Source organism: Rhinopithecus roxellana, chromosome 2 (genome assembly GCF_007565055.1).
Source record: "Rhinopithecus roxellana isolate Shanxi Qingling chromosome 2, ASM756505v1, whole genome shotgun sequence".
Taxonomy (NCBI): Eukaryota; Metazoa; Chordata; class Mammalia; order Primates; family Cercopithecidae; genus Rhinopithecus; species Rhinopithecus roxellana.
In genome coordinates, this window is record NC_044550.1 from 32,906,014 (window position 1) to 32,920,250 (window position 14,237).

Below are 14,237 nucleotides of genomic sequence, written 5' to 3' on the forward strand. Positions count from 1 at the left end.
ATACCTGAAACATTTGCCATAACTTTTACTACCCATAAATTATATTTGTGAACATCAAGTTATTTTTACGTAAGATGCTACTACATCAGGTTTCACTTATTCTTAGTTATCAGGTTTCATTCCTTCTTAGTGATGTTCCTTTACACATTGTTCTCTGAATAACCAGGAATGAGAAGAGAGGCAAGGAAAATGTTGTCTCTTATAGCCCTGAGACCAACTTGGCTCAACTTCAGAAGTACTTTGCAGATTGAAAACACTTGGATGTATAAAGTATAAAAGCATGAGGTCTGGAGGTAATGGCAATTACAGTTCTTTCATTCATCAAAAACAACTTTAAAGCATTCATTTGGATTTAACATAGTACTATAGTTCTATAGTAAAATAAAATGCTAACATCAAGTCTGGTAGTGATTTATATAGATTTATTATAGATTTATAATAAAATAAAAATGCTATTGGAATTCTATATTTACACATGCTCCATTTATATACACGCAAACAAATGTCAATATTAATGGTAAAATTTTAGGGTTTTAAAGAGGCACATTTCCTCCTACCTACCTACTTCCATATATTCATTACTCTAAGATAAGTTTTCATAAGCAACATTTAGATTTGTGAAGGAAAAAAAGTGAATATTTCTAGTACCTATCCTCTTTCCTTTCAGGCTTTTGTTTGAGAAAAGAAGCAGCACATAAAATCTAAAACAGAAACTAAGGCTGTAAGACCTTCTATAATACATGTTCACACTCATGCATGAGTTGACTGCAATAGGTCAGAAGATATTTGAGCAAAGTAATGCACTTACATGTATATGCACTGCATATAAGTGATACTCTTCAGACACACACACACACACACAGACACACACACTCATGTTTCTTGAAAGCAACATGTTAACTATACTATGTAACCCCAGGAATGTATTGTCAAGAATACTTTTATGGTGCAACTGCTGATTATAATTAACCAATAAATACCTCTATATAGCCAACAACACACCATGAAAAGGAAAACAAAAGCCAGTTATTGTGAAACAAAGACAAATTAAAGATACACAAACATGTTGAGTGTTAATATACGAAGAAGACAGTTATTATAAAAGGGTAAGTGAACCCACCTACATTATTGAACGTCTCTTAAATTTACTTAGCCAATTTCTAAGTCTCAATTACTTAGACTTTATAGGCACCCAAGAGTCTGGTCTTTTCGCAAGAAAATACCCCAGCCAAAATCTTTCACAGCAGGAAACAAAAGACATTTCAAAGTAGATACCTGCACTTCAGCTTGTCTGTAAGACTTTTCCTCTATGATTATCTACACTTTCAATTGATCAATCATGCCTAGTCTCTTTTTTTGGTTATTACTAAGTAATTTAAAAGTTTTAGCAAGCAAATGCTAATATATCTGAAACTATCCATGAATACTTGTCTTTTGGATAAAAATTACAGCAAAATTACAGCATACAAATAGTCTTCTAAGGCCTTATTTTGGTTTCAGTCCTCTGAAGAGACAGTGGTATACCAGTCTCTGGCATAGGTCCTTCTACACCATTTTCTAAAGATTTCCTTGTCTGTAAACCTTCAGCAGGATAAAGCCCAGCACCTTTTCCCTGTCCGTTTACTCCACAGCATAGCAACACCACAGTTTTCAGGGTAATTTCCCCAGCAGCCATGTGAACTGTGACTTGCTGAGATTACACAAAATTGGTATTTGGACTCCTTTCAAGTTTTACATTCATCACATAATCGGGATATAAAGCATCCCATATAGAGAAAGCAGCATTCAAAGGAATATACAGGATGTGTTTAAATAATACACATTACCAAATTTTACAGCTTTTTTATATTCAGATGATACTAAACACACTATCATGTTAAAATGAAAACACTTTAGATCTAAAAATATATTGTTGAAACAAATGATATAGTGAGAAACAAGACCAAAATTTATTTTTATAAAATACAGTCTATAATTTCAGATACAAAATACTACATATAACTATACTTAAATATCTTCTAAATTATAATTTTAGGATTTATATTTTTAAAAGTTATCTCTTCTGAGTTTCAAATTTAGCATTTTACAACATTCAAATGTCTACATTGAATCTTTATGTTTCTTTTTAAAACTGGAATTGGGCGTGAATACAATTCTAAAATGAGATTCCTGAAGTCAAAGAACTGTGTCTCAGAGAACCTTTCTCCTTAACTCATTAGAACCAAATAACTACCTTAAAACTACACTTCCTTTCTTTCAACTGGGCTTCAGTTAGAGAGGTTCATGAGTTGGGCTTCATTTTAATGTTTTTCTGGTTTTTGGATATTCCTCTAGGTTATTTTGACATCACTATTACATTGTATCATATCATCTCTCCAAACAAGCTGTTCATTATATGTTGCTGTCAAGTATTTTGCTGAAATATAACCTTCTAAAGGAAGAAATTATGCTTCTTGCTTCAATTTCCCTTAAGCATCAGTGACAATTTCAATCATAACAATTGCCAGGTTTGTACTTTGTATTCTGGATTCCTAATTATATGGGATGATTGAAGGTAATTCAAAAGTGTTTCAGAATTACCTACTGCCAAGATTCTGGAAAATGTCTTTTGCAAAATGGAATGTTAATGCTCTGAGGACTGTATCTGCACTAACACGTTCTGTGCACTTTTATGGAAGGAGAGTGGAAAGGGCTGTGTTCATCATAACTAATGTGGAAATGCCACTATTGTTCTGCCACTCTGTCAGCAAATACGGATAATCTATTTGGTTTCTATTTTTAATTATATATATTGCTATACTGTTAATGTCTAAAGCCAAATGGTCTAAATTCAAGAGGGGTTGCCTGATGAATATTTAAATGTGATGGTCATTTTTGTGTAGAATTTATAAAAGTATTCCAGACTATGAATGTTTGCATCTGAATGATGAGAGTAAATAATGTTTCCTAAGAATTCTCTAAAATAAGCAATATTTTAATAGATGTTTTAGTTATCAAACATCTCTTTATTTTAAACTCATTTGTTGCACAGAGCTATTAGTTAAGCTCAACTCTTGGTTTGTCTTATAAAATAGCAAGTATTTATTTTCCTATCAAACTTGAGTCTTTGATAACTTTTTTTTACCCTAATCTGCAAAGAAATAGTTGGATATCTTGATTTATTTCTATTTAAATTGGTAAAACCAGCTGCAACAACTGGTATTTGCAAGTGAGTGCGCACACACAGACACATACAGACATACAGACACACAAAGAATAACAATAAAATGAAAAGGCCTATTAGGGAAGTATATTAATGAACTTCATTAAAGAGGGATGGCCAAGAAAGAGGGCCATAACTCCTTTCTCCATTTTTATAAGACGGAGCACAAGTTGCATTTTGCAAGGCTATGAAGTTGTATTTTTTTTCCATTTATACCATTTCTTGGTAAAAGTAAGACTTTTTTTGGTTGTATACACATCTACAGACTCTAAATGTAGGCAAATAAGAACTATGAGACCAGTAAGTCACTTTTGGCTACTTCTGTTATGCTGATCAGGTGAGAAAAATCTGGGATTCATATTAGGAGCCCTTCTGAATAGTTTAATTCCTTTACAGCCCCCATTAGCTGTCAGCTACACCATGGATATTGTCCATGTGCACTTTGAGGTAGTCATTCCTTGTAAACTTCTTATGGCAAAACTGGCATTCTGCCAGTGGACGATTGGGATTATGAGTCATCTTGTGTCGAATCAGCATTTTCTTCAGGCTAAAAGCCAAGTCACAAACCTAGAAAAGACCCAAAGACCAACCATATTATACTGAAAAACCTGAAGATACAACAATTTATCATTTATACAATACACATTATGCAAATTCCTACTATCAAGTATGCAGTAACAGGCATAAAAACAAAAAGCACTCTTGGAATAAACAAAATTTAACACCCACACTATTGGGCCAAGAAAATTAATAAGAGTTACTGCATTTAGTCGGTGTCCTTTGTACCCCAATCACCCTTCCCTTTTCCCAGCTGCCGGATTTAAACATCTCCAGAGAAACAACTCCCTGGCAACAATCCCTTTCTTATCCTAATGGAATGTATTTGCCATTTCATATTAAACTATTTAAGCAAAATGCTTTATGGTCTAGATGGCATCTCTCTCTATAACATAAATGGCATAAGACATTTCTCACCAGTGATCCCTTCAGTTTAGTACCACTTGTGAAATAAAAAGCTAATGCTGCTTTAAGTATCATAAGCAGAAATTTATTACTCACTGTTTCTTTTCTTTATTTCTTATTATATACACTTTGTTTAACTAAGGAAGGTAACAAGTTTATTTCACATGAGCTCTGCCACATTCCCACCTGGCTCAACATGCATTAAACAGCCCCATAACTAAAAATATTAACACAGAAAATGCAAGGCACAACTATCTAAGTCATAAAAAAAGATGGAATTTAAAGTTCGATATTATTCACAAAAATTCCACTGACGTGAAACTCTTCAAAACCATATCCGTTGTGAAATAAGACATGTTAAATAATGTGAAAACACCATGAAAAATATAATGAGAGAGGAAATGGCTTGTAAAAATACTGTAAAGAAAGCTGGAGTTTTAAATGAGGTTAGGCTTGGGAAAATCTTACAGTAAAACAAAATGAAAGAAAACAAAAAACCTTTGCCCTTTTTCTTTATGGAGGAAAGAAGATTTACACTCACAGCAATAAGAAACCCAGAAAGGCTCAGGGCCCTAATTGGGTAAGGAGGGGGTAATCCAATAATAATGAATTTTGACACAGAAGTTGCAGCATAGTGTGGTATAAAGAAAATAAGCTTTAGAGTCTGATCACTTTCTAAGGAAGCCTGCTCTGACCTCCCAATTTAAAACTGAAGCCTGTTGTCCTTTCTGGATTCTCTTTACTCTGTTCAAATTTACTTTTTACATAGTACCCATCACTTTCTGTCCCACTGTAATTTACCTACTCTCTTGTTTAGTGTCTCTCTCTGCTCACTAGAGTCTCAGCAACATGAGAGCAGGGATCTTCATATATTTTATTCCCTTATGTACCCTAAAGGGTACAACAATTTTTGTAGAGTAAGCACTCAATAAGTATCTGTTGAAGAACCACCTCGAGTTTGAATTTGGACTCTACTATTTACTAAGGAAATTAAATGGACCAAGTATGCCTTTTAACTTTAGTTCCCTCACCTGTAAAATGACAATGTACTTACCTCGCTGGATTATTAAGATTAAATAAAATACTCTGTGTAAATAAGGGCTATACTGTAGACACTCAATAAATGTCAGTGCACATTTTTTTTCTCTTTCATCTTCCTCAGCAGATTGGAAAGAATAGACAAATGTTAACGAGAGGGAGGCAAGGTCAGCACAAGTGGAATACAAAGAAAACACCTCTGTTCCAAAGAGTGGCAGTTCCCTGGAATATACAAGTGACTTTGCAAACAAACAATTTCTCAAAACAAATACAATGCAGCCAGTTCATCTCAGGAAATGACACTTTTCTTTTGGAATAGCTTGTAAGCATAAGGTTTGTAACTCAATACCTTTGAGGCAACTGTAAAACAAAGCCATGTCCATGTCGCAAAATCAGAGGAAAAGGGTAAAGACCCAGGAAACATGCAACAGCATAACATATGATGGCAGACTGTAAAGTATATAAATTATAATAATCAATATAAAAGTATTAAGTACCCTTAAGGTTAAGTACCCTTAAAGATAAGGTTCAATTAGGGTAAAAAGCAAACTGCAAACACACACATACTGTACTTAAGAAATACGGTTACAAAATAATAACACACACACAAACACTATTTTCAAAGAGGGATTAACATGTGCATAAAACTATATAAAATGAGGCTGATAGAGTGTAATGGATACTAAGTAGTACTCCCTCAAAAGAATATTGGCGAGACAGAGAGACAGCAAGCCTTTGAAGAACCAGGAGTATCACTTGTATGAATGTCTCCTAGTCAAAGATTTATATACAGGATGCTCATACAGACTCATATATAAAAGTGAAAATTACAAACGACTTACTTGGCCAATTAAAGTTAATAAGCATAATCATTTTGATATAATCAGACTCAGAAATATTTTTCAGTTGTTAAAAATATTACTCTTTTTTTTGAGTCAAGATGTTGCTCTGTTGCCCAGGCTGGAGTGCAGTGGCACAATTTTGGCTCACTGCAGCCTTGACCTCCCTGGACTCACATCTTAGCCTCTGGAGTAGCTGGGACTACAGGCAGATGCCACCATGCCCAGCTAATTTTTTTTTTTTTTTGTATTTTTTAGCTATGAGATTTTACCACGTTGCTCAGGCTGATCTCCAACTCCTGGGCTCAAGCGATCCTCTTGCCTCAGTCTCCTAAAGTGCTGGGAAAACAGACGTGAGCTATCACGTCCAGCCAAGATAGTAATTTCAAAAATACTTAAAGGCAAGAAGAAACATAAAGAAAGGAAAGCAGAATAATAAGATCAATGCAATTTAGTCTACAATATTGAAATAAAAATTATAACTGTATCCATATTAATAAGTATATGAAGGAAATGTCAACAGATTAATATTAGCTGACATCAGTTGGAAAACTGGGGATCTTTTTTTGGTCTTCTTATTAAAAAGTACATTTTTATAATCAGGAAGTATTATTTTGGAATGAAAAAATGCAGTTAGTTGGGTGATGGTTCCATGTTCACTTAGCAGCAAGTCCACTCACATCAGACTTCTGCCTTGGACTTCTTAACTCTCCCCACAGCTCTCTGAAATGTTATGGATGATCTCTACATTGCTAAATCCTGGCACTTTTGAGCCCTCATTTAACATGAATTCTTAGCATTATTTGACATACATGACCACTTTCCCCTGTCATTCCTTTAGTTTCTATAATGACCTACTCTCCTTGTTTTCCTTCTAACTATCTGGCCTTTTATTCCCTTTTGTTTTCTGGAATAGGCTCTTCCTCCATCCTAAGTAAGTAAGTCAGGATTTCAGTGCCCAATCCTTGGCTTTCTTCTCCATTCACTAGGTATTTTCTCCTCTGGTATCTCAATCGTATTCATACCTTTTGTTACCACATATATGGAGATCACTAGCAAGTAATATTTTTAGTGCAGTCCCCCTTCTGATCTCAACAGTGGAGTACTTAACTGACCACTTGGATAGTTCACTGGTACTCCAAACTTCCTATGTCTAAAACTGAACTCAGAATTCTTGTCTCTCAAACCTAAGTCTCAAAAAATGGTCTGACCCTCCATCTGGTTTGACTGTAAATGTGGCAATTAACCTTCACCCAATGTCTCACTCTCCTTATCTGATCCAATCAATTACAAAGTTCTACCAGCTCTTCTTTGCACATCTTTCTCAAAGACATGAAGGCATCTAATCGTCTCCATGTCCACTGCCACCACCTTAGTCAGAGACACTGTTTACTCAGACCAGTGCTTCTCTCTCACTAAGAAAATGTTTCAGCATGCAAGTGTAGTATCTGTATTTTTAAATAAAACATACACATGCACTACTGTTTTTATATATTATATTAAAGACAGACAAAATTTTGATGATAAAGGCAAAATAAATATTTTAATGGTAATTTAATATTTATGGCTTTATATTTTCACTAGGTAAGATTTTAAGATGGGATACATATTTAGGGCTGGAGTCATCCTTAACAAATGTAAAGGCAAGATGTCTCCTTAATAATTTCCATTTTTGGCTTACTTCTCATCACATATGATGATGTCATTATATTTTATCTCAAATTGCTACTGACTAGTAGTATTAACTCTGCTTTCTTTTCATTATCTTCTGTTTGTATCATTAGTATTATTTTCAATCCGTATTTCTGTACAGGCTTCTTTTAGCCACTTGTTCATTTTGTAAGCATTACTTTATTTAAAAACAGATAATATAATCCATATCTCTGTTAACCTAAGAGACACAAATTGCAATCCTAAGAGTGCACTGAAAGCAAACAAGTGCCTCGGGACTGTCAGCCAACCAGCACCAACGTGGAATTGACATTATTCCCTTTGATCACACGTGTTACTGCACCTCAGAAGAGACCAGCCAGCAGTGCCCAAGCCAGGGCGCCAAAGTTAAATCTTCTGTTTAATGATAATAAAATTTAATTGTGTTCCTGTTTTTAAAATAGCCACATACAAAAAGTACTTAGGAATACATCTAACCAAGGAGGTGTTCTACTTTACAAGTAGAACTACAGAACACTGCTGAAAGAAATCACAGATTATACAAACAAATGGGAAAATATTCCATGCTCAGAGATTGGAAGAATCAATATCATCAAAATGGCCATACTGCTCAAAGCAATCTACAGATTCAATGCCGTTACTATCAAATATCAAACAACCAGTATCATTTTCCACAGAACTAGAAAAAAAATATTCTAAAATTTATACAGAACCAAAAAAAAAAAAAAAAAAAAGCCCAAATAGCCAAAGCAATCCTAAGCAAAAAGAACAAAGCTGGAGGTATCACATTACCCAATTTCAAACTATAAGGCTACAGTAACCAAAACAGTAGGATACTAGTACAGAATCAGACACATATACCAATGCAACAGAATAGAAAAGCCAAAAATAAAGTCACACACCTACAGCCATCTGATCTTTGACAAGGTTGACAAAAAATAAGAAATAGGGAAAGGGCTCCCTATTCAATAAACACCTATTGAATAAGCACTGGGATACTGGCAAGCCATATGCAGACAAATGACACTGGATCCCTACCTTTTAACATATACAAAAATTAACTTTAAGATGAATTAAAGATTTAAATGTAAGAGCTCAAAACTATAAAAATCCTAGGAGAAAACCTAGGAAACACCATTCTGGACAGAAGTCTTGGGAAATAATTTATGACTAAATTCTCAGAAGCAATTGCAACAAAACAAAAGATTCACAAGTGAAACCTAATAAAACTAAAGAGCTTCTGCATAGCAAAACTATCCATAAAATTGACAACTGACAGAATGAGAGAAAAATATTCACAAACTGTGTATCCAATAGTTCTAATATCCAGAATCTGTAAGGAAATTAAACAGTTGAATAAGCAAGAAACAACCCCATTAAAAAATGCAACTGTAGTATCTGTATTTTTAAATAAAACATACATTTGCACTACTGTATTTATATATTATTGTAAGAGACATTCACAAACACTTCTCAAAAGAAGACATATAAGTGGACACAAACATGAAAAAATGCTCATCATCACTGATCATTAGATAAATGCATATCAAAACCACAATGAGATATCATCTCACACTAGTCAAAATGGCTATTGTTAAGAAGTCAGCCAGGAACGGTGGCTCACACCTGTAATCCCAGCACTTTGGGGGGCCAAGAAGGGCAGATCACCTAAGGTCAGGAGTTCGAGACCAGCCTGACCAATATGGAGAAACCCTGTCTCTACTAAAAATACAAAAATTACTGGGTGTGGTGGCGGGTGGCTGTAGTCCCAGCTATTGAGGAGGCTGAGACAGAAGAATTGCTTGAACCCGGGAGGCGGAGGTTGCAGTGAGCTGAGATCGTGCCACTGCATTCCAGCCTGGGCGACAGAGTGAGACTCTGTTTCAACAAAAACAAAAACAAAAACAAAAAAACAAAAAAAGAAGTAGAAAATACAACAGATGCTGGTGAGGCTGCAGAGAAAAGGGAATGCTTATACATTGTTGGAGGGAATATGAATTAGTTCAGCCATTGTGAAAAACAGTCTGGAGATTTCTAAAAGAACTTAAAACAGAACTACCCTTCAACCTAGTAATCCCATTCATTACTGGGTATTCATGCAAAAGAAAACAAATCATTCTACCAAGAAGACATACGCACTTGCATGTTCACTGCAGAACTATTCACAATAGCAGAGACATGGAATCAACCTAGGTGCCATGAACAGTGGACTGAATAAAGAAAATGTGGTGCATATACACCATGGAATACTATGCAGCTATAAAAAAATAATGAAATCATGTCCTTTGTAGCAACATGGATGCAGCTGGGGGCCACTATCCTAAGTGAATTAATGCAGGAACAGAAAACCAAACACTGCATATTCTCTCTTTTAAGTGGGAGCTAAACATTGACATAAAGGTGGTAACTAACAATAGAGACTGGGGACTAGTAGAGCAAGGAAGGAGGGGAGGAGGCAAGGGTAGAAAAACTACTGGGTACTATGCTCAGTACCTGGCTGATGGGATCATTCACACCTCAAAACTTCAGCATCATGCAATATAACCATGTACAACAAACCTGCAAATGTACTCTCTGAATCTCAAAGAGAAGTTGAAAAAAAAAATGGGACTCGAAGTGGTAATTTTTTCTTCCCATATTCCAATGGATGTCGTGTATGCCTGCTTCAATGTACATCTCGTCACTCTGAAAACTAAAGCCTAGATTATCGCAACAGTAAGCTTCAATCATCCTCAGATAGAGGTGGTACAACTTCCCCTCTCTGCAGGAAATGTTTGGAATTGTGGGGGGTATCTCAACGTCTCCACAAATGGGGAATATTACTTGCATTCTGCATAGGGGCAAGCATGCAAGTAATGCCCTCTAATGTGCAGGACATGATCATATAGGCCAAAAGTAACCCACTGCTAAATACTATCTGAATCTTCCTGCATTCCTCCTCCTCCCCTCCAGTCCATGCTCCACATTACAATTGAAATGACTTTTTGAAAACACAATGTCACAATATTACCTAAAATTATTCCATGGTTTTTCGCTGCTTGTAGGGTAATCACTGAGCTCTCACCAAACCAAATAGGCCTCCTGCAGGTTCTTGAAGATATCACTGGGCTTCCTGCCTCAGAACTTTCTCACTTCTCTTTACTCAGCTTACTCTTACTCATCCTTAGGAAGCCCACGTGACTCATCTGCCGGCTGATGGTCTCTGTTAAATGCTCTCATAGCAGCCTTTACTTTTCCTTCATGACACTTTCCTCAAGTGTCATTCATGATTCGTGTTATTTTTTTATGTCTGTCACCTTGCTAAACTAAGGAACATGAGGGCAAGAGTAGCCACTACATAAATATTTCTTGAATTAAAGAAACAAATAATGGTTGATAGATTCACTGATCGATTGACTGACTGAATCTCTATAGGCAATATAAGTATCCCCAAAGACTGCAGAATCATCCTGGAGAAACTGAAGACAGTATCTATGGAGAGTACTTTCAAGTGAAAGAAATGCTAAATTGTTTTTATAAGTATATATTAAAATTCATAGTCATAAAGAAGATCGATTATAACATTTATCCCCCGTGTTCTATTTCTCTCGCCCCTTCTCCAAACCCAATGTCAACATAAAAAACTGATACCAAATTCTTCAATGGCTCCTTATTAGATTCACAATACCTTTCTTAACATGGCTGCAAAGCCTCCAATTCTCTTTTTTACTTCACCCTGCACCCCTCTCTTTCTCTCACTGTGCTCCAGTTTCACCAGCCTTCTCCTTCCCCCATGCCCATTCCCAGCCTCAATTCATGCTTTTCCTCTCCTGAGATGCTCTTTTCCCCATAGCTGACTCTTCTTATCTTTTAGGTTACTTAGAGTCACTTTCACAGAGAATTTTTCCCTAACTATTCATTTATAGCCTCATGGCTTTTTTCTGCCTTCTCTTTCCCAGTCTTTATCATGAATTGTAATTACATGTTAATTCATGTATTTGGTTTTTCGTTTTTGTTTTTCTCTGGAGACATGGTGTCTCTCTGTCACCCAGGCTGGAGTGCAGTGGTCTGATCATAGCTCACTGCAGCCTTGACTTCCTATGCTCAAGCAATCCTCCCACCTCAGACTTCTGAGTAGCTGAGACTACAATTGTGTGCCACCATGCCCAGCTAATTTTTTATTTATGTTTTTTGTAAATATGAAGTCTTGTGATGTTGCGCAGATGGGTCTTGAACTGCTGGGCTTCAGCGATCCTCCTGCCTAAGCCTCCCAAAGTGCTGGGATTACAGGCATGAGTCACCATGCCTGGTGTCATGTATTTGTTTAATGTTATACTCCATAAGAATGTGAGTTCTATGAGGGTGGGACATGGCATCTTCTACTATTTCATCCCAGTGCCCAGCACAGGGCCTAGGCTTAACTATCTTACAACTTTCACCATGTGCCAGGAGCCACTCTTAACAATTTCTAAATATTAACTTGTTCAATCCTCACAGTCACGCTTTTAAGTAGATACTAATGTTACCATTAAACCCATTTTACGGAAGAAAATGAAAACACAAAATGTTAACTAGGTTTCCCAGGTTCAAAGAACTAGGCAGTGTTTTCAGAATTTAAACCCAGACAGTCTGGGTTCAGAGTCTATCCTCCCTCCCAAGGGCCGACTATTACTAAAATATCTCATTTCAAACAGAGATATGTGAACTCACCCTACTTTTTCCATTTGCCTGGCTGACACCATTAACAAATATATTAAAAAACCACTGTGAGAATGTAAGAAAGGTTCTCAGACAGTTCAGCCTGCCACTGTGGTGGGAGGGATACAAAGTGCAAGTCCATTTGCACAGTTACCATGGGAAAATGAGAGCAATGGCAAGCTGGAAAAAATGGAAAGGAAGTTGAGCAAGATGCTGAAATCATTGATAATGGGTCTGAATTAAGGAAGTCCTAGAAGCTCCACACTGGAGATGAGATGGGAACAATCCAACAGCTTGCTGAATGAGAGCCAGAGTACAGGATTAAATATCAGGAGAGAGTACCTGATGTCACAGTTGTAAAGCTGACTAACCAGACATTAAAAGCTGTTTTCATGAACTTGAATGCAGTCAGTAAAAGACTCCAAATGATGCTCTGTATAAATCAGCCAAATGCAAGAACATTCATTTTACAAACAGGGGAGAGCAAAAACGAGTTCAAACAGTATAACACGGATGCTTCCTTTTCTTTCTACCTGTGATTCTTATCCAAACTTTCACCCTACTCCAACTTAGAAGTGTTATTAGCAAAATATTTATTCTTCCTCTAGACTGGAAGTAAACTGATTTTGTTTTAAAATAGAGTGAAATAAGATGTTTAACAGAAAGCACCTTGGGAAATTCTATACAAATATCTTCAGTTAACACATACTTATCACATATAATGTGCCTACCACTTCTTCTGGGAAGAAAATGACAAAGAACACACTGTATAGCCTTTGTGGAGTCCACATTATAAGTAGAAACATTTGTAAAGTCACGAGCATAGTACAAAGAGAGGAACAGAAGAGTGCAGTCCATGGCTTGGAGAGAAGAGGGCAGGCTTTAAGGAAAATGTGGCAGAAGGCCTGATCTGGAAGGATGCATGGAGGTTTATCATGTCCTAAGGGGGCGGGGATCATATGACAGGGAGAGGGAAGAAGATAGGCACAGGTACTGCGAGTGCGAAGAACATGTCTCAGTTGGGGAAGTGAAAAGAATTCACAGAAGCTAAAGATTAGATGTCACTAGAGAAATAAATTGAAAATAAATTAGAGTTGAAAGCTGGAAACAAATCCTGGAAATCATGGTAATCATAACAAGAGAGTGGAAGTATATTTTGTAAGTGGTGGGAATTCACTAAAGGATTCTAAATAGAGACTGAAACTAAAGTATAATTCAGTTAGCAAGCAAGAGAGTATGACACTGGATCCAGGGAGGCCAGTACTATTGTTCCACTCCAGGCCAGAAATGATTTCAACATGAACAAAAGCAGGAGTTATTAATTCACTTATTTATCCATTCAAAATATTGAATGCTTCCCACATGCCAGGCACTGTTCTAGGCTTGAGGATCCAACAATAAATAATAAAGACAAAACCTTGTTGTCATGGAGCTTATAATAAATGATAAATAAGTTTATTAAACAAACAAATTTTTGGTAGATATAAGTGCCATGATGACAAATAATATAGAATGAGAGCTAAGGAAGTAATGGAGATAAGAGAGAAAGTAATCTGAGCAGAGATCTGAAAGAAGCACATGAGCAGGCCATGAAGAAACCTGGAGAAAGGTGTTCTAGGCAGAAGCAACAGCAGATGCAAAGGCCAAGATGTAGATGCAGGGTAGGTTCAACGTGTCCAAAGAAGGGTAAAGAGGCCATGTGACCAGAGTGAGGTGGAGGGTGCTGATGAAGTCAAAGAGAGCAGAGTGGGAGAGTGAGGGGGGCAGGTCATGTGAGGTCTTTCAGACCATGATAAAACTTGTTTTCACTCTAAATGAGATACACAGTCATGAGAAGGTTTGAGCAA

General features: G+C 36.4%; 1 protein-coding gene across 2 annotated transcripts in view; it reads right to left on the reverse strand.

Moving 5' to 3' along the window:
• Positions 1 to 402: 402 nt before the first annotated feature.
• PRDM5 (PR/SET domain 5) overlaps positions 403 to 14,237 on the reverse strand; it is a 225,412-nt gene continuing 211,577 nt past the window's right edge. The window contains exon 15 of one of the 2 annotated variants that reach the window (XM_030926048.1): positions 403 to 3,769. In XM_030926048.1, coding sequence (XP_030781908.1) covers positions 3,605 to 3,769 — 165 coding nt within the window. In that variant the 3' untranslated portion in view covers positions 403 to 3,604. The remainder of the gene's footprint in view (positions 3,770 to 14,237) is intronic. The other variant, XM_030926058.1, reaches the window with a different exon arrangement.